Source organism: Drosophila erecta, unplaced genomic scaffold (genome assembly GCF_003286155.1).
Source record: "Drosophila erecta strain 14021-0224.00,06,07 unplaced genomic scaffold, DereRS2 tig00000092-arrow-pilon, whole genome shotgun sequence".
Lineage (NCBI taxonomy): Eukaryota > Metazoa > Arthropoda > Insecta > Diptera > Drosophilidae > Drosophila > Drosophila erecta.
This window is the reverse complement of record NW_020825207.1, coordinates 17117915-17139287: the sequence shown is the minus strand read 5'-3', so window position 1 is coordinate 17139287 and position 21373 is coordinate 17117915. Positions and strand designations below refer to the sequence as shown.

At 43.6% G+C, this 21373-nt stretch overlaps 2 protein-coding genes across 6 annotated transcripts in view; one reads left to right on the top strand and one right to left on the bottom strand.

The window, feature by feature from the left end:
- LOC6549289 (dual 3',5'-cyclic-AMP and -GMP phosphodiesterase 11) overlaps positions 1–2876 on the top strand; it is a 57128-nt gene extending 54252 nt beyond the window's left edge. For 4 of the 5 annotated variants that reach the window (XM_026980185.1, XM_015156588.2, XM_026980187.1 and 1 more), the window contains 3 exons: positions 29–245; positions 305–388; positions 447–2876. In XM_026980185.1, coding sequence (XP_026835986.1) covers positions 29–245; positions 305–388; positions 447–1577 — 1432 coding nt within the window. In that variant the 3' untranslated portion in view covers positions 1578–2876. The remainder of the gene's footprint in view (positions 1–28; positions 246–304; positions 389–446) is intronic. The other variant, XM_026980188.1, reaches the window with a different exon arrangement.
- Positions 2877–2921: 45 nt separating this feature from the next.
- Positions 2922–17477, bottom strand: LOC6549291. Its single transcript, XM_001974344.3, has 9 exons — positions 16686–17477; positions 7486–8066; positions 6683–7418; positions 6115–6390; positions 5838–6055; positions 4237–5769; positions 3764–4172; positions 3540–3693; positions 2922–3478 (listed from the first exon to the last, which is right to left on the bottom strand). The coding sequence occupies exons 1-9, from the start codon at positions 16721–16723 to the stop codon at positions 3239–3241; spliced, it is 4185 nt and encodes a 1394-aa protein (XP_001974380.1). The 5' UTR covers positions 16724–17477; the 3' UTR covers positions 2922–3238.
- Positions 17478–21373: the final 3896 nt, after the last annotated feature.

Here is a 21373-nt window from a genome sequence, read left to right as displayed (position 1 = left end):
GTGTCTAAATGGCGGCTTGTTTTCACAGAAAACGAGGTCCCTTCTTGGAGAGTGTGAGCCAGCCGACGAGCTACTGGGTGGCGGAGGAGCCGCGCGCCCTTTTGCGCGCAATGAGCATGACTGTCTGTGATTTGTCGGCCATCACGAAGCCGTGGGAGATTGAAAAGAGGGTGGCCGATTTGGTGAGCTCGGAATTCTTCGAGCAGGGAGACATGGAGAAGCAGGAGCTCAATATAACTCCTATTGTGAGTTTGCGAAAATGTTAAGTAGTATGTTAGATTAAAATGGCAATTGCCTGTTGTAGGATATCATGAATCGCGAGAAGGAGGACGAGCTGCCCATGATGCAAGTGAACTTTATAGACTCCATTTGCTTGCCCATCTATGAGGTTTGTGCTGGCCTAATATTTTGTGAACATGTTTATTAAACTCCTGCTTTCCTTACAGGCCTTTGCCACCCTCTCCGGCAAGCTTGAGCCTCTTGTCGAGGGCGTGCGCGATAATCGTGGCCATTGGATCGATCTGGCCGATGTCGTGAAAACCAAAACTAGTCAGGATCAGGAGCTGGAGCCGGAGGAGGAGCAGCAGCAAAATGTGATATCAAACGGTGACTGCAAGGCGATGAGTGATGATGATGTGGCTGCATCGGAGGCGGAATTGCCAGCGGACTCCTCGAGCGAGAAAGCAAGCGTAAATGGCTCCAACGTTGCCAACAACAGCAGCTCCACTAATAAGAAAATTGCCGTCGCTTCTCATCCCACCAGCACCCAGCCTAGTGATGATGCGGATGACGTGGACGAACAGGCCGCCGAGAAAAATGGTCACGATGCTGAAGTGGATGAGGCGTCCTGCCGTTCTAACAGCACCTGCAGCTCCTCGACCGCCTCCAGTCGCTTGTCCACTCCCCCGCCCACCGGCGAGGATGACAGTACGCCAGTCTCGCCCTCGAAAACCCTTCAGGCCAAGCTGGTGGCAGCCAATTTGAATGCGCTGCAACGGCAGTCATCCAACCAGGCACAGACCCAAAAGCCGCGTTGCAAGAGTTGCGACCATTCGCGCAGTGGGCTCCAGGTTCGCAAGACGAGCTCCCTGCGCGGCGCGCAAGAACTCGAGTTGGAGAGGAAGGCAAAAAATGGAACACATGCTGCTCTCTGCAAAAGCACGCCCGTGATCAACAACCACAGCCACAGCCATCACCATAGTCATAGCCACAACCACAACCACAACCACCATCATCATCATCATCATCACTCGCATCACAGTCACAATCACAGCCAGCATGGAATCGGGATTGGCAGTGCCAGCATCGGCGGTAGTGGGCTAATCAGCCTGGCCACACCACTGCTGGCTATGGACAGTGATAGGATACCAAAAATCGTAGGCAAAATTGGAAATCTCGATGGCCTGCCCTTCGCCAATGGCATTGGAGGTCCACCAAATGGTCATGGGTTGCCCTTTGGCAGCTTTCAGCATCAGCACCAGCATCATCATCTTCACCAGCATCATCATCATCTACTGGCGCGTCGACACTCGGAGACAAATAGCAATGGGGCCACCGCTATGGCGGCTGAAAAATAAATACATCCCAACCTGGTGTGTTCCTAGAAACTCTGAAACAGATTAAGGGGTTCATATTTAACATGATAGCTCCTAAACCACATATGTGATGCCTAAAAGTATGCAAGAAATCGTCTGTTTTGTATTGGTCATAACTCTACAAAAGGTTTTCCAGACGAATCCGCTGTGGCGAGAATTCTGGATCACATTAGCATATCTTCAATATGTACATAGTTCTATACACCTCATCTAAATCGCAACACAATACCGCCCACTCTCATCTTGTATATAACATTCATTCTGAGCAACAGTATCGCAGAGCAGTAGGAAAGGATATTGAGAAAAACACATAACATAAGCAAATTGTGGCACAGCAATTTGATAGCCTGCAACTAAAGCTAAATAGAAAGATTCCTATAAACGTATGTAAGTCGTTGTATACTTATGTATGTGTATATTCTGATCTGTGTGTGTTTGTAACTTAAATTTTTAGTTCGTACCGTCAGCGTTAGTTAATGATCATGCAAAGAAGTCAAATTCTCTAGATGTTTAAGCACCAACCAACAAAAGAAGGAAACAAAACAAAAGAAAAATCTTACCAAAAATGACAGAGTAGTGGACTCTTTAATTGTCGTTCGCTTGCAAGTTACGCTCATTTTTATGGAACACAGCAAGGATAAAAGTATTGTAATGTCCGCGAAACACATACATATTCGATCGAGTACGATAACACTGTATAACTATAAACGTTAGTTGAATTATCTCTATGGGTACCAAAAGTCTAACTTTAGTAGCATTAACCAACCGCTTAGTGATGATGTTAGCTGTCGAGTAACGAGAAACCGAACCGATCGCGAGCCTAGATTGTAATAATCACCCAAAATACACCCGAAACCGGTAACCAGAAAACAAAACAAACACTTAGCGCTCTGAATTTCCCCGTCTCTGCGCTCTTTTCGAATTTAAATAATTGTAATGTTAATAATGTTAATAAGAAATGTATTTGTATCTACATATGCACTCGATGGCCCTGATGGGCTGGCCCAATGTGCAGAGCCCAGACCATTTTGGGAGCACTCTTCCTTGTGGCAACAGCACGTCTAACGTTGTGTGTGCCCCTGGACCAACTGCTCGTGCATATTGCAGATACGTCCATATAAATTCATGTAATCCTTCTCTAGACTAGATTGTACTTTGTGAGTTTTGTTATTTATTGTCGGCATTATAGAGAAACCTATCAAAAATACACAAACTATTTGCTGTAACGGACCATGTTCAATAAGGCAAAACTAAATAAAGCAACATAATACCTAAAAAGTCTTTGAACTCTTTCACTTCCACTTCACAGAAGAAACAACGAGTGGCTGTAAATTTACTCACATAAAGCGTTTATTATAATTTGTTAATAGTTATGCTGTAACTTTAATTAGGATATAACTAGGACACTACGAATAGCAAATGTCTGATGATGGGGCCGAGTGTTTCGTTTCTTATGCATGCGAGCACTTTAATCGCTCACATGCAATGGACAAGTCTTTAGGTAAGCATTCAACAAAGAAACCTATGTACAACGCAAGATTTATTTACAAAATGCGTTTCAATATGTGTCGCTTCTGCTTACTCCGCCGCACCCAAAGTTCAGATTCACTCCCTCCAACCTACAGGAGGGAGTGTCCTCCAGCTTACAGGGAAGCAATGAAGGGCGTCAGGTCGGGGAACTTGAAGAGATTCTGATTGCGGGATCGGGTCACACGTGGCTGAGCCTGACCCTGTCGCTGCTGGGCATTGAAGCCACTGGCCTGCTGACCGGTCAAATAAATGCCGCACTGCGAGTTGCACACCTCATCCCGCAGGATAGCCTCCTTGGGCCACTGCCGGATCAACTGGCCGCAATCCGTGATGCGCAGCGAGGCGCACTGAGCCTGCAAGTGGGAAAATAGCATTTAGAAGAATGTTTCCCCAGAAGAAAACTGTGCAACTTACGCCCTCGGCGGAGCAGACGCAACTGGTGCAGGGCGATGGGAAGGCAGATTCACCAACGCGAACATTGCGGTTGCCAATCTGACAGCCCTGGACATTTTCGCGCCAGGCGTTCAGGTCAATCTGGGGCATCGAGGCGCAGGGCACACGTGGGTTTCTATAAAAATAGTTGTGAAAATAAATTAGCTTGCTAAGTCGTCTAAGTTTCTAAAAGCCTCTATGCTCACAGGAAATTGCTAGGCAAATCGAAGGCAGCACGCTGCATATCTCCGGTGATCTCCAAGTTCTCGCAAACGATCTTGGCCAGCGTCACCTTACGGACCTCAGCCAGCTGAGCCTCCGTGAACTTGACTTCCGGGTTCTGATTCTCGTACCAGAAGCGATCGCACTTGCGCAGCTGCCTGAACTGGATGCCAATGATGCAGGCCAAGGTGGGTCCGACCAGGCCGCCCTGCAGGGGACGTTCAGTCATGGCGCCAGGGAACAGATCAATGTCATCTACGCTGGCGTAGACCTTCTGGAAACGGTTGATGACCTCGGTGGGAATCTCGCGGCTCAAGTCGTTCCAGTTGGTGGCGCGTTTCAAATTGCAAAGGGCCCGGTAGTTGTTGTACGAGGGGATTCCATGATCACGAGCTGGGGGGAAAGCAGTAATGGTAACATCTGCAATGTAAATGTCTATATAATAGGGGAAACAAACCTCTCTGAATATTCAGGGCGATCAAATCAATGCCAGAGAAAGGAATCTTGCGGTCCTCGAACAAGTGGTTGGTCACTTCGCCGGTGATGAACTGATCCAGGGTCTCCATTGGAGTGGCCACCAGACCACGCAGGATTTCGTCAATGATTCCAGGCTGCAGCAGGGCATCCATGCGGAAGAAACCATCGCGCAGCAACAGTGGGGGCTCCACAGGCTGGTGCTGGACACTCAGACGAGGAATATGGGGACGCAGTAGAGAGTGACCAATACGGAAGGCAGCTGCCGCAAACTCGTTGAAAACAATCGGAGAGCACGATGGGTTGTAGTCCTTGTAGTATCCCTGGGGCAGCAGCTTAAGACCATACAGATTGACGGCATTCCAGCTGAGAATGCGGGGCAGGAACTCGTTGAACACGATATGTTGCACTTGGGCACTGACAATTTTGCGGGCATGATGGAAGAGCTGTTCTCCGTTCCAGTGGGGATTCACTCCGCGCAGACCCTCAACAATGCGGTTGTGTTCACGCAGAAAGGCGGTGTGGATGGCAGTCAGACCTGGCTGCTCGGAAGCACGATCATCGCCTCCAAGGAAGCACAGACCGTTGCGGGACTTGCACTCGGGATGGGGTCCCAGCGGAAGGAGTTCCTTGCCCCTCACTTGGGTGCTGTTCATGCGTCCGGAGAAGCCGCGAAGCTTGTTCGACAGACAAGTGGTCTCGCCATACACCATGGAGCCGTCCAGGAAGTGAGTGTTCTGGTTGATCTGATCGCGGGGTCCCAGCGATTGCTGTCCAGGCAGCGATCTCATCGAGGGGAAGCAGAAACGCTCGCCACTGGTCACATTCACTTCGGGATAATAGAAATCGCCAGCGGGCACCGGGAAGGGATTACATTCGGGATGCACCGTCTGGCGGGAGTTGCAGGGTCGGCAACTCGGAATGGACTCGTGGAAACCCTTGTGGATGGGGGTCAAAGTCAAATCGTGGTCGACGAACTGTGCGAACTGCATAACCATCAGGGAGTAGCGAGTGTGCAGGTTGGAAATATCAGGATGGATTGTGGTGGAAATGGTTCTGGGATTGGGCAAAGCGGTGCCGCTCACTCCAGTCAATCTGGGTGCCGAGATGCCGTCCTCATACTGAGCGGGCAGCAGGCGGGAGAAAGTGGTCAGCGACTTGCCCCAGTTGGGATTACGCAGATTGTTGCACCTTCCGGACAGAGTACGGAAGGGCGAGTTCGCATCGCACTGCTGACTGGGTTCCGGGCATGTATCCAGTGGCTTCTGGGCACCGCCAAGCAGTCCACTAATGTCCACCGTTTGCAGGGTATCGGTCAGCTCGTTGCGATTAAAGGCATTCTGGTTAGGATTGAAGATCTGACGCTTGCGTCTGGTTAAGTGGTTGAGGGTCTTCACAATCTCGTTGGAGGTCAGCTCGAAGATCAGGGAGGAGTTGGCCAGGTTCAGGGCATCCAAGTTGGCCTTGCTGAAGGAGGCAGCCGTACCGTCGGGGGACCGGGCACTGATGCCACCCTCTGTAAAGAAGATGGGATTTATGGTTAGTTTGAATCTGCAGGACACGCCAAAGTCTTTCAGAACTTACTAGTGCGCCACACTTCGTACTCGAAGCGCCTACGCTCCTCCAATTCTTCCTTGGCACGCTCCACAGCGGCCTCGATCAATTCGGGACTCAGCTCGGCAATTGCTTCCTTGGTCGCTGGTTCCACCTCAACGTGGTCCACGTGCAACTCATCTTCAGGGTTTACTTGCCATGGTTTCAGATCAAACTTGGGCAGCTGGTCGCAGTCCAAGATGGAATTCCTAATGAGATATACACCTCTAGAATTTCTGACGCTTATGTGGAATCATCAGTTACTCACAGGTAGTTGTCCTCCAGAATGAAAGCCTTGGACTGGGCGGTGCTCACTTGATGGGAACCACACAGCAAGCCAGACAGAGTCGTCTGGCGAATGCTCTTCAGCTGATCCAGAGTGAAGGACGAGGGCGGGATCTCGTTTTCGTACCAGAAGCGATCGGTCTGCTTCAGCTGCTCGAATTGCAGGGTCAGCAAGCAGCTAATTGTGGGTCCAAATAGAGCTCCAACCACGGGCTCTTCCAGAAGGGCACCCACCAACAAATCAATATCCTTTGCATTTCTAGAAAGGAAACCAATATTCAACTACTTGTAATGATATATAATATAAATCGTTGGATAAAATGTCATATCGAGAAACCTTTCGTATACTGATACAAAACTCTTTTAGAAGTAATTTACATAAGGCATTTCAATTTTTATATAACGTAATTGACATTTAAATGTATATTTTGAAAAGTTAAAAGCGTGCATTTAGATCAGTTGACTTGCGTGTTTCAAAGACCGAAGCTAACCGGTATTAAAGTCTACAATAAATTGAGGTTTCACCATTTAACGAAGTCATAAAAACTCACTGGTAAATGTCACGCAGATTGGTGATGTACTCCTCGGGAATGTTGGAAATCTGGGCTAAAGTATCGAAGCTCACATTGGCAGCACTCTGGTCGGCGAATCGACGCTCGCAGAGATCAAGGGCATGCACATAGGATGCCACTCCGTGGTCACGACCGCGATGAACGGCCAGAGCCAACTCGGACCAACCCTCGGCATTCGTTTGACTCGGAACCAGTGACTTCTGCAGGGCGGCAATGGACAGCAGCTCGTGGGCGGACATCTTCTTGGCCAGCATCTCTGGGGGATACATGCTCCAGAAAGCGGGCATGGCGGCGGTTGCGAACTCATTGTAGATTCCCCCCCTCACCGAGCTGGAGTAGTTGCTCGAGTGCTTCTCGGCGGTCAGTCTCAGACCCTCCTTGGCAGTGGTTTCCTGTCCCAAGACCAAGGGCAAGAACTCGTTGTAGGTGATGTGCTGAATGGTGGCCGTGATGATGCGTCTGGCCTCCAGGAACACATCCTCTTCGGACCAATCCGGATTGATGTGCGACAGTCGCTCGCCGATGTTGTTGTGCTGCTGCAGCAGAGCACGATGCAGCGCTCCAGTGGCTCCAGCCACCTGGCAGTACTTGCAGGACTCCACCTTTACGCCGCCACTGATGTAGGTGCGCAACTGGTCGAACTCATGGCGAGTGGAGCCATACAGTCCAGAGCCATCGATGTAGGCCGAGGCAATGTTCATTTGCTGGCGAGTGTCTGCAAGAGGGAACCATATTATTGTAGATATACAAGTAATACACATGGCAGAGCCTTTCGAACTTACGCTTCTGGCACGCCTCGGAGTCGAATCCTGGTGCCGATCGCTTGTACTCCTTGCAGTCGGGTCCCGCCCGAACGAAGCACTGCTGCAGCTCGCTGGGATCCTTGACGGCGGAGTCGCGCTCGCAGCACTTTCCGGAGATGGGCAGCTGTCCTACCTCGACCAGGTCATTGGCCAACAGTTGACCCCAGGCGGGCAGCATGGCAGTGATGTGGGCGTGGCGCAGCTCGCCTTCCACATGGCGCTGCAGGTGCTCGATCACCAGCTCGGCATCGGGTAGGGAATGGGTGCCCTTGGAGGTCCTCGGCTGGCTCACACCGTCGGCATAATCAGCGGCCAGCAGGCGCTGGAAGATGTCTCCCCGGGCGCCCCACTTCCTGTGGGACACGTTGTTGCACTCAGCGGTCGGCTGGCGGTACTTGCTCGGCGGGCAAACGTCGTAGTCACCGGCCACACTGCCCTCTGCGTCCGCGGAGGATACACAGGGGGTCAGGGAACGGGCACGTTCGGAGCTCAGGGCATTGATGGCGGCATTCTCAAGGTCCTCGGGGATGTGGAGTGCCAGACTGGAAGCGCAAAGGCACCTGGAAAATAATGGAGCACAATAAATTGGTTGCTACAATTAAATATCTATAAAATAACCATAGAAAAGAAGGTTTTGTGACTTCACCTAGAGTTTGTTGTTTTATCACTGAATATTTCAGTAATCCCCCAATTCGTGATCACAGACTAGTTTTCACTGAGAAGGAATATAAAATAAAATCCCAGTTTTATTCGTTCATTTCATTCATTCTAACGCAATCAAGCAACTCAAGTGGTTTATGAATAAAATACAATTAAGCTATCCGTTAAGTAGACTTTGGATGATTGCTGACTCATCAAAACAGCAATAAAATCGTGAGCCTGATAAAATTCTCATAACACTAACGGCTATTGACTCAATTCTAGCATTCCGTTGGCTCTACTTAGAAGTTTAAAATCTTGTTATGGGCTTTTCCTGCTATTTTCTTATCACAAATAGGTTTAACCCAAAAGCTAAAATCACGTGTTTTTAATTTGCGCGGAATCGCCTCCGCTTCATTCATTCATGGGCTCGCATCGCATTTTCCGGCTTATAATTACAAGTTTTCTCACATCGCCATCGTTTGCTCATACTGTTCATCAAACGCGGCACAGACAACAAAATCTGAAACTGAAACTGAAACTATGCATATAAAAAGCGATATAATAGAGGAGGCGTAGGTCTGCGATTTTCTGCCTAACCGGATATGAGAAACGTCTGTCGAACTAATCAATTTTGAATTATGAACAATGACGCTGTCTGCCCCCAAAAGGCTATATATGACTTATTGACTGATTGACTGACTGACTGACTGGCTTAGTGGCTGAGTGGCTTATTATGCCGCACTTTGTTGCCCTGTCATTATGCTATTCTATTGATTTCGGCCAGCCGTCTCGGCTCACGTGACGGAGTTTCTTTTGTGGTTGCATTGACATTAATTTCCGAATTGAAGTCTTTTGTCAACAGCAACAATATGCAATTTATGTGCTTGCCCCTGACGTCAAGATCCGAGATTATGCAACACTCTGCAATCTGGTGGATGTGGGCGTAGAAGATCCGCTTTTAGAATCCGCCTAATGAGCTGAATTTGGTGTTTGGGTAAACGTCCTCACCTTCCCCTACATACATTTTTGCCAAACTGCGCTGATCCTAAATGATATTCAAGCAGAGTTACCTTTCCTGTTTCGCTTTAATTGGTTTTATTTTTGCTTATTTTATCGAGTTATACACACATATATTTTGTTTAGCACTCATTTAAAAGTTGAACGTAATTTGTGGTATTTCGTTCGGGTTGTTTAGACGAATGTTCAAGGCTATTGTATTATTAGTAACTTTTAAGTGACCGCTTGTGGTGTCTATCTAAAAAGATGCCAGTCGACTATAATGTTTCAAGATAGATACGTTTGGGTTTATGAACTTGTCTCGAGTTCAAGATACACATAAATATATTTTGCTTGTGAAAAAACGCAGGAAATGATTGGAGTAGTGATGGAGCTGTCATGGTTTGCATAAATAAGATGTGCCATCTTCGACACATAATCTTGATTATTATGAGGTAATTTAGGTCAAAAATCTCTATATCATTTATTCCCCATCAACGAAAACCCATTACAAAACTTAATTCATTATTGCGATTCTGGCATGAAAAAAGGAAATGCCAAATGAAGTAACGATTACCGAAAATAACTCGTAATGCGATTACCCATTTGCCAGGTGCGTGGCTGCCCATTGAGGCCAGTCAAATCCATAATCATTGGCCAATATGCAGGCAACGGACGGCAGGCAACTGGCACACATAAGTTAATTTATTGCCGGGCACGAGTAATCCCCTTTAGTTGTACTTTTGCAGAACTTGACTGCCGACACGTATCTCAATAACTTGGCCGAAACCGAGCTGAAAGCGAAAGCAGAAGTGCTGGCAATTTACATTTGTTTGTTTATGGCTTTTATGCGGCATGGAGCGGGTCGTCTGGTATTTATGTCACCAACTGAAATGCAAAAATGTGTGTCATGCCTCGCCACTGATGGCACCCATAAACCAAACAAACAAAACAAAACAAAAAAGCGGTAAAAAAAAAAACAAATAGAAATGCACGTCACATGCCGCATATTCGTTATTTAACAACATTATGACATCAATAGTTAGCATTTCTTTTTTATTTTTATCGAGCGCTGTTTGCTGAAATCCAACAATTAAATACATCAAATATTAAAAAGGAAAGTTCGTGTGGGGTTTATCAATCAGTCCATTGGCAAACGGCAGCAAAGATGGACTTTAAGTTGTCATAAGCCTTTCGATTGGAAGTAGAAAATTTTGCTAATTTTCTGATCTGCGTATGGGTTACCTTAACTTGTTTTTGGCAACATTTATTTATTCGTTTGACATTTATTTGCTTTATTCTGATGACCAGTTGGAAATCGGAAACGGCGGCCAGTATGGTAATCCCCAACAAATTATAAGAATTCAAGTTGAGTCAAATTCCTCGTAAAAATCTCACTCGATTATCGGTCATATCAACATCTTTCGGGGTAATTGGTTTTATATATTTATTGGGTTTTAATATTATTAAGATACATAAACCCATTGTCAGCGACAGCTCTTGGTATTTGCATTCTGTTTACAGCCGTTTTACAATCGGTAGTTAGTCATTCGCTCGATCGATCGGCAATTATAAAACACGTGAGTGAGAACTGTAAAAATACCAAATGGCCCATCCAACAAGTCAAACCAGTTGCACAAAAGAGCTGATAAACGCGTGCCAGTCCTAAAATAGTTGACTTAAGCTTGCATAAGCCCATCACAATTGCAAACAATATATCGTTTTTAATTTGACTTATTAAATATATATTGCACAACGCGCTAGCTGGCTGGGTATTATGCTATTTTGCGATTTGCATAAATTCCCGGTGATGCCGATAAACGATGTATGTTTAATTTGCAACTGCTGATAGTTCGGTAGCTCTGCGCAATTGAGAGTCACGAATTAATTGTCTGTGCAAATCATGAGTTAAGTGGCCTTAGATAAGGCACTACCCACATACGAATGAACACTGTGCGTCAACATAAGCGGCACGGGAATACTTAGAAACGGAAAATCTCCGAACACCCGCAATCGCTTTGCGCAATCAGCGGGAAAACAAAAGACTTAGGCAACAAACTTGACTCGCTGCCAATTGCCAAATCATGCAGCACTGGTAACAGCAGCCGATACAAAAATTACTTACGCCTGCGAAGAAGGCTTACACAAATGGGTTAGTGTGGCACTAGCCAGCAATAATAACAGAGAAACACAATTGCGGAAGCCATCAAATGTTTGGTATGCGCATTACTCATGCGGACGCCCGTCGTTTGACGTCGTTTTCATTATCAACAGTCCGCAGTGCTGCCGCCTGGCCAAATATGCAGACGGGCCGACCAAACACATACGAATCGAGTGTATATATCTTCATCCGTATTTTGCACGCTTCTGGACGGCTGGCAACACCCCTCGCATCCATGTGCTTCTGCAATTACTCCAAAGGCACGTAGCGTCATCGTCATGTGACTTTGCACATGATTTCCTACCACCAGCACAGGCAACAGGAAAATCCGCAACACCAGCAACGACAGCAGAAAATACTACCATACTACCACAAAGGCGTGGAAAAAACAAGAAAGCGAAAGTATTTTCCACAAAAGTCGAGTCCTGCATACTCTACTGATGAAACTTAAATAATCAGCTAGCCCAAGTACATTGAGAATTGTAATAAATATAGAATACCATTTTATTTGATCATGATTCAGTATGAATTCATAGAAGAAAATACATATAATTTGGCAATGCAAAAAATGCGCACAACTTCCAGGGAAGCGGTTGAAATTTTTTAAGAAACTATTTCGCATACCCTTCTGCAACCATGTGATGGTCATGTGATCAGCAAAATACACTCCCCAAACACTTTTTGTTTCACTCTGGCTTTGTGGTTTCTTTGTGTTTATTACACAGCCAGTTTCTTAGCTCTGCACATTGCACAATGGGTAGGAGTAGACCAGGCCGAAAGCCAGACAACAGGCTATGAAAATACTCATGATTGAATATACTACGCCCTTACCCAGTTTGAATGGCTCTGTCTCGGACGGATGAGGAAATATGCATGAAAAAGGCTACAGAAGATCTGCACACAGAAATTTTCAAGTGCACTTCATTACCATAACGATGTTCATTGGCAACTTTGATGATCACCAACGACACACGAACGTCGAGTGCAGGCATGATGCAATTTTCATGTTTACTTCTTTTTTCAGTGACGATCATCGATGTGGCTTCCAATATTGGTTACATTGCCAAGTCTGTAGTGGCCGCAGATGTTGCTGGATGCTGGTGAACGTTGCTCGATCGCCAGCCAAGAGGCGTGAAGATCATAATTCTATGCCGGTGTGTGTCCCATGCCCGTTGCTTTTTATGGCAAGAAAGTGTAAACGTTGGCAAAGTCACGCGCCGCAGACAACCATATGGATATACGAATATTCGAATAGCGGGGCGTAACTTTCGTTTTCATTGCGAAAGTGCATACAGCTTGATATTGGTAAATAATTCGAAAAGCAGCTTTTGGCCTCGTATCTCCATATCTTACAGGGTGTTGCCTGCATGCAAATCAATGGGAAGTTTTCATTTGATTTACGATTAAATGTCAGTCGGTTACCGGTTAAACACCAAGGTCGCAGTTTGTTGGCCAACTGCCGACCAATTGGGCAAAGAGAAAATATAAACGTCCAATTTAAGGCCTAAAACTGTGTAATCGTCGTTTTATGTTGACAGCGCATATATGATCGTTTATAATTTCCAAAAATTTGTGAGTAATTTGCCAACATTGACAACGCACCCAGGTGTTTATAGCGAAAATTGGTTTGTGTTCCCCGCGGGCAGCCAAATGCTGTGAAATCTTTTCGGGCAATTTAAGGTGAAATGTGAGAAAGCTAAACGGGGCCTTGTTTATGCAAACCAAGATGAAAATCTCCAGATGGAAAATGGAAATGGAAAATATATTGAGCAAGTGTAATACATTACAAGATCCTAGCCCTTAGTTCCGGCCTAAGTTCCCGGCTTTAAAGCAAACAAACTCATATACATGTATTTAGTCGCCCCTCATAATCATCATCGTTTACCCATCCTCATTCGACTTATGTAAGATGCCAACCTGTTGTAGCGCCTTGAAATGACGGAAGAGACCAGTTGCTCTCAGCAGGCAAGTGTCAAAAGCAAAACCTCAAAAGACTCTTTAAACTTCATGTGAAGAGCTGGCCACATTAACAAATATTTAGTTCCGTTGCTGGAGAGCCAAATTACTGAAAACCCGAAAAAAATGAGGCCCAGTCAAGCCTGTTGGCCACTTGATCCTGTTGAAGTTGATTACGTCGTACAATGGCTGCAACAAAAATTTCACTTTCTTGGTTGGCATTTTGCTTAAGATTTTGTTTATGGGCTTTTGATTTTTTTCACAGATGTCTGGTTCCGTTATCTTTTTAACAAAAAACGGAGCTCCGGCGAATCCGAAAAATTTCTTTTTAACCCAAATAAACCAGTCGCTATCGTGATGTCTGCAGGGATGTACGTTTTTTGTATTGTTTGCGGTTGAATGTGGCACATTTTTGTGTATTGAAGGGAAAGACCACTAGCTACATGTATTGAAAAGACAATTGGCACCCCGTTCCTTTTAGATTTCTTGTTCGGATCCAGTTGCTGTGCATATGGGTTGTTATACTTTTATTTTATTCGGGTTAACCCGTTTTTTTGGCGTCATGTATGTAGAAATGAGCAAAGTTGTCAGACAGGCGCTGCCAGAGTTGGACACTCGCAGAAATATTTGTGCGCTTTGAATTATTCTTGGCCGAGCAGAAAACAAGTTGAGCAACAGATCTTGATTTATTGAATCACTTGGAATTGGCCAACGACAGAGTTATACGTGCTCTCTCAGGGTCAGCAACTAAAGCGATCTCTAGTTTTGATCGCCTTTCACCAGGAAGTCCGAGGAAGAAAAGGAATTCTCGGCCATCGAGCCGCAGCTACATGACAAAAAGGTTTATTCAACTTTTCACTGGAGCAACTTTTGGTGTGGGATCTTCAGCACAGACAAATGATGATAAATTAGTCAATAAATTAGACATGGACATACATAAATAAAAAACGTGTCTTAGACTCAGCAAACAACCGATAAAATAAATATGATAAATGGCCGCCCATCGAAAGACGTCCAAAACTTGCAAATTAAATTACAAAAACACATAAAATAACGAATTCTCGACTACGAAAATTCGGTTTCGGTTTCAGATATTGTTTCAGCCTTGAACTCGCCATTCTGTTTTTTCTTTGTTAATTACTTATTTATCGTATACACGTTGGCTAATTGATTTTAAAACAGTTCTAGCCAGCAAAAAAAAGACAGCATCTTGACTAATTTTCTTCTCAAAAATGTGTTAACCGAAGAGGCGGCGCTCAAGTTAATTTAAATTTAAGTTTCCCTTTTGGAAAGGTGCTAATGTATGTCTGTGAATTAGATTTATCGCAACGACAACACTTAAGGTGGGATGGAAGAGCTATGTGAAGATGCGGAATGGTTGGATCCAAAATAAATTAGTTCATTAATATTTGGATGAATTCTAAACTATCATGTTGGGTTTTTAAAGAGATAAATATGTTAATATCTGATTAAAGATTATAGTTAGGTCTCCGTTTTGTTAATGCTTTGTTGATGAAGTCTTCTTCTGGGATTTTTTAAATGATAATGGTGTGAAAAATAAAACTTTTTGCTTAATTTCCATTGCTTGGCCTTCGCAAAATTCTGCACTGCGTGGCCACTCCCTTTTTTCCCCTTTCTTAGGCACGTGTGCCATCATGTCATCCCTCAATTTCCACCCACATCCTCTTGAACTTGCTACCGCTGAAGCATTTAGTGAAATTGTAATTTCAAGTTCGCTGCCTGAGTCTTTCGTTTCAACCCACGCGAGTGCTCTAGTTCGCCTAAATATATGGCTTGCGACTATCGCAATTATGAATAACCATAATTTGTCGCTTTCGGTGAGCCGGTGACATCTCATTACGGGGCGCCAAGCCTTGACGCCGCAGCCGATAGAAAAATGTCAAAAAGTGTTAAAAATAAATGTTTGTATGCTGTAAAACACTCGAGAAAACTTTTAGCAAGAATTCTACGACATCTAAGTGACTTAAGTGTGTCAACTAGACAATGTCAGCATCTGGCAGCGCAGTCGGCAATCGGCAGCACTTGTGCTTAATTTGCCTGAGCAATCAAGTTGCTCGGTTGCATTCTGAGCGTCGCCGCATGACTAAGCCAAAGAAGTCACATCTGGCCAAGGCCTCGAAAATAGAAAACCTGGTGAGCCCGGCCTGGTCCACCAATGTCGCCAGGCGGGGAGGGGATTATCCAATCCATTGCATAAGCGAACTGCTAATGCTGCGATCCAATTTGCATAACTTACACACACTGATTAACACAAAGCGCCAAATTAATGCGGCCAGAGATAGGAGGAAACTTTCTACACTTAGCGGCCGCCTGTTAAACTCACACAAAAAATAAATCTGTTAATTAAAACTAGGCTCTGCTGCCGAGCGTCTTCATCGATAAAGCCAGATTAATTGCAGGCCTATGAATCGGATATGCCTGCAATTATGTAAAGTTTTATGCTTCAGTTTCTTTTTTTGGGATGCCTACGCTGGAAATTATGTCAATGCGGTTAACACAAAACCGAAAAGAGGTGGACTGAAAACGAAAATAAAGTCATGATTGTGTAACCGTTCCAAAAACCACCTGGCACGACACACAAACATAAAAAGCGAAAGAGTCTTTTGTTGCCACTGACAACTTTTTCTCTTCGATTTGTTTTGGCATCTTCCCAGTCAAGAGAGGGAAAAATGAAAGTGAAACTTTTCAAATTGATTTTTCACTGGTGAGCAAAGAAATCCAATTCGAATCGATATTACATGATCGCCCCGCTTTGATTGCTCCTCCATAAATAAATATTCATATGCAGACATAAGATATAATCATCCGATTTCATCTTTGTGTCATCATGTTAATTCTTGAAAATAGTTTTTGATTTTTGATAGAGTTAATAAATGCCTCAAGGACCAGTAAAACGGGGAAGTCTAGCCGCTTGGTGATAAGCCGACTGACTCTGTCAATCTCTCACTTCCGTTGACGCTTCTTGTCGAACGCGTGTCGAATAGAAAATTCGTGATTGACGTATGCTCTTGAGCCGACAAAGCAGTCAAATTGTTTGTATAGTTTTACAAACTATAATTTGCTTATTTGTGGCTCGTTGCTGTAGGCCGGTCATTTGGCCAAAGTTTCAATGGTCGGCGCTGGTGCATAAATAATGTGATAAATGCAGCTAAAATTCTACTTCAAAAATATGCCAAAAAACGTGTTTCTATGGCTAGACATTTAGACAAAATTTCCATATTCTTGCAATTAAATTGTCAACCGAGGGAGTGACAAAACACAAACGAATATATATAAATTGAGAATATAATAACCCATTTTATTTAAGGTTAGTCATGATAGTATTTTCAAAGCCAATTTAATTTATCAATTGATATCTTGATTTCATTACCTACTTATGCTTAATTCAAAACTTTCAACTTACCATAAAATTAAACTTATCAGCATTTCTGGCTTCGTCATGATGAAGCCAATAGCTGCTCCTACGGCAACTTCCTTTGTTGTGGCTTTTTATGAGGATTTAAATTACACGACTTACTAATTTATATATATTTTAGACTTATTAGCTCTTTGTTAAACAAAATAAATAGATTTAAATTATATTTGGCACGTTTTGCGAATTTGTTGTTTGATATATTAAATAAATATATTCGTAAAATATATATATATATAGATATATATATATAAATATATACGTGTTGCTAGCTATTCTCCTGGCTATGTATCTTTTTATTTCTAGCGCTTATTTGGCGGGTTGGTCACCGGGCGTGGAATTTGTCACCAGCGGTGCGACGGAGTCTTGCCAAAGAGATTGTAACCGATGATGTATGCTATGATTTGTATCCTTTCGGTAATTAGCATAACGTTGGCAATGCAGAGCACAGCATTGACCCGAATATAAGAGCGACGAGCCTATCTTGGCCACAAAATGGATTGGTGTATATATTTAAAAATATATTCTTTGTTGTTGAGTGACTTCAACCGTGCACACGACTCGATCCGTGCGAACGCGCCAACGAACTGAATTCGAAACTGAAACCGAAACCAAAACCGAAACCGAGACCAAGACACACAAACGAAACCGAAAGCCGAGACCAAGATCCAAGATCTTTTCCAGACCCAGACCCAGACGATAAATCCGACTCTGACTCTGAACGCGACAGAGGCAAAAACGTATCTGAAAGCTGCCAGTCCCGGTGGCCGGGCTTAAAAGGCAATTCACACAGACACCAAAACGGATCTGCTGTAAGCCAAGCTTCACCCCATAGCGAAACCGGTAACACCGACACGAAGCTTCTCTCTCGGATCGGGCTCTCTTTTGGCCCACACCTCTCGCTCTCTCTTGGCTTCTTTCTTGAGCTTGAGTTTGAGTTTGGGTTTTGAGGGGAGAAAGTAAAAATGATGCGACTGGCGTACACTCAACTACACAGCATGGGACAGGGCCAATACCACCAATATTGACCAAAAAGAGATGGGGGAATAATACATCTATATGTATAGGACCCATAAAAATCAGGCCAAAAACTCATGCTTTTGTTTCGTCTGCGGTCAGAGGCTCTTTTTTTAACACCTTTTGTCTGCACTTTTGATTTCAAATCGCATCTTGTGAAAGGAGTCACGCGCATTGTAATTTGCACAAGAAGCAACAAAACAAAAGTTCCCCAAAACAACCAAGAAGATATAAAAGCCGAGTGAGGTGGCAAATATTTATTGCTGGCAAAGAGTCGAGAGGAAACAAGTTTCTTCTTATTGTGGGACGAGTCTCGAGTCTGGGATCTCCTGCTGTGATGTAAGCTCCCAAGACCCCAAGACCCCATTACCCCAGACCATAGGCAGACCAGACCCAGTCTCGATCTGGGGGTTCCGATTCCAATTCCCATTCCAGTCTAAGACTCAGTTTCAGAGCCAGCTGCAAAGGTCTCTCTGGCATTGGGCAATCTGGGGATCATTTAGAAATCGAATGCAAACCGTCAGTGATAGGGCATCCCCGCGATGCCTAGACACAAAAGCTGACTTGGCCAAGTTGATTGTTTGGCCAAACATTTCGATTAGTAGCCGGGTGCTAAAATGCCAGTCAAACATCGCCGACAGGTGGCGCATGTGCGACAGCCATAATTTGGACAGCCAAATGTCATCAAAAAGGAGGCTTCTCCTAAAAATAAAAACTATAGGTTAGGGTGACACCTGAATTGCTAATTGAAATCAGCCAGAAACATTTAGATTCATTTAGATTCAGAAAAATCCAATACAAAAAATTAGCATTGGTGCAACAGGCTCACGTGAAATATTTAAAGTAGGAGTTTTTTGGACTCACTACCCAATATTGTGAAATGGCTTGTTCTAATTTGAATAATTCTGTTTAAATTTATCAGGTCCGTTTCAGCGGTCATATTATATTATACTAGTCGGGAATTCCCCGGCATTGTGCTAAAATATACAAGATATACACACCCACTTATTAAAGTAAAAAAATTGAAGAATTTACTTAAATTCGACGCAGCAGAATATTACTAAGTTAATTCCCACACAACGCGATTTTTAACGTACTATGAACATGTGTAAAATGCCTTTCCAAAATCGTAAACAACTCAAAAACAACGTCAACATGTTCCCTTGTAGAAAGTGCATTCTGACATGAGGCCCACCTTTTCGTGTTCATTTCGGAATAATTTCATCATTAAATCCGTGAAGAAAACAGTGTTGTGTTGATTTTGCTCAGGCCCGGAGGCCCGCAGGCATGCAGGTCAATGTATTTATCGAGAGCTGGAAGATGCGCATTTCGATTTGCATAATCTCACATTAGCTGGCATTATGTTTTCCTCATTTCGGTGATGATGATGATGGACAACCTTAACTTTCCAATCAATCTGCGCACGGGAGCTGAAATGCACGGCGACAAATGCCACGACATTTTACTTTTCAAGATCTGAACGACACCGGCTTCAGATATTTGCTATTTTGATGTTGCTGCTGTTTTGCCACTTTGATGTCGCTTCATGGCTAATGGACGCCCCTCACATGACCTTGCAATGGGCCCTAATTTGTCACCTCAGTTGACCAAAACAAAAACTCAGCTTAAATTACATTTAAACGACCATTTCAGTTGCCGCTCGCTTAATTACAGTAGATGTGTCGACAAACTTGAACACACAGCGAAGCCTCGTCTCTAAGAAAATATTTCTCTAAGATATTTCTCGAACTACAGAAAAATGGCAACACAAGTCTTCGTCACGTGCTTAATGCTAATCTCGATTTGGAATGAGCGTTTTGAGCGTTTTCAACCTCGTGGTGGCCCTCTGCAGCTTGGCCCCAGCATTTAGTAGTAGTAACAGGAACCAAGCCCCAAAAAGAAAACATCGAAATCCGAAGTTGCTTGCGTGGTTTTTGATTGTTTTTGCTAAGACTTAGACTCATGTGATCTGTACAGCTCCAGCGTCGAGTGGCGACTTTTATTTCTTTGGTTAACAATAATTAATAACTGCAATGCCGGGCCATACACATGTATTACTTTCGGCTATGGACAAACACTTGCTAATTGTCAACACGGATGTGGGGCTCATTGCCCCTCAAAAATCCTTATTTCATGTGACCGATAAAAAATGAAGGGGAATTCCTAAGCCGGTTCTAATCGTTAGTGTACGGCGCCAAAGTTACGAACTTGAACCTGGTATTTTCGACGGTTTTTATAGGTTTCGGTATCAGAAGAGCCTCTCATGTCATACAGCGGCCATTGGCCAATCTTCAGCCTCGAGAATATAGTGTGCCAGGCACTAAATCGACTTTTTTACTGCTCTTCAAATGGCGTCAAGATCTGCCAAGTTTCGAGGTCCGGTTTAAAGCATTACGTAAAAGCGACGCACACAGAAAAATAAATAAATATCGATTTAATGATATTGAAAACAATTCATATACAAAATGAGGCAAAAACGAGTATGGATTCCGTTAGTCAAAAATAATAAAAAGCTGCCTCCATAAAGCCGCTCAAGTGTCGAACATTATGCCAAACTAATTTCATGATTGAGAGATGGGGCGAAGATGCGGTTGGTAATTTATGTATCATTCAAGTTTACAATTCATAATCCGCAAACAAAATGTATTTATTTTAAATGAATTGCACAGACTTAGTTCAACCGGTTCCTCTTTATCAGCGCAAAGTATGGTGGCCATGCAGTGAACATTTTAAATACCTCAAATAATCTTGAATAATAAACGGACAATACTTTTAACTAGTTAGATCTAGCGGCTTGCCATTCAAAAAACATAAGAATGTAATACATGCAGACTGAATTTCCGAACTCTTTTGTTGCCACTCTTTGCTCTCCACTTTATTCTTAACTGCTGCATAATTTAATTTTGTTTTCTATAATCCACGAAACGTGCTATGTGTGGGTGTAGGATTCAAGACTGGATTGTTGATTGGGCCGGCAACAAACAAACCACTTTCAGCTTCAAAAAATTTATTGGTATTTTACGATTTTTGTAATATGTTATGTCTCGATTTCAATAGCAATAATCATTTAAATATTAAATTGGTTTAAAAGTTATTTGAGTAACAGGCTGGAGTGCTGATGTCTCAATATAAATTTTAAGCCAAAAATCTACACAAAGACATGTAACAGATCAGGCTTTCGTTTTAATTAATTCACCTCAGCCACGTTGCAAAATTGTTTTTAGGTCCAATAAGCATTGTTATTTGAATTATTACAATACATACATAAAAAAAATCTGCTGGTCGAGTTGCTTAAGCTGCTTTAACTTTGTTAGCTTAAGTCATTTTACTTACATTTTAAAACCTTACTGCTCCTTAACTTAAATTATCCAGTTTTGTACGAAACCTAATTTTACATTACATACAGTAAAATGACATTTTACAATACATTTCTTATTTTTCTCGCCCCAATAAGAATGCTAATAATATTTATACCACGCATCTTACGACCCCACTAAGTAGGCAACAGAAAATAATATTACTAACGAATGGCCGAAAATATTTGCATACTTCGCGGCAACTTATTTAAATAATATTTTAAATTTTGTATTTATTTTATTAAATCCTACACTTTTCTGATTCATTGAATATCAATTATTACTATCAATTGAAAACATTAAATA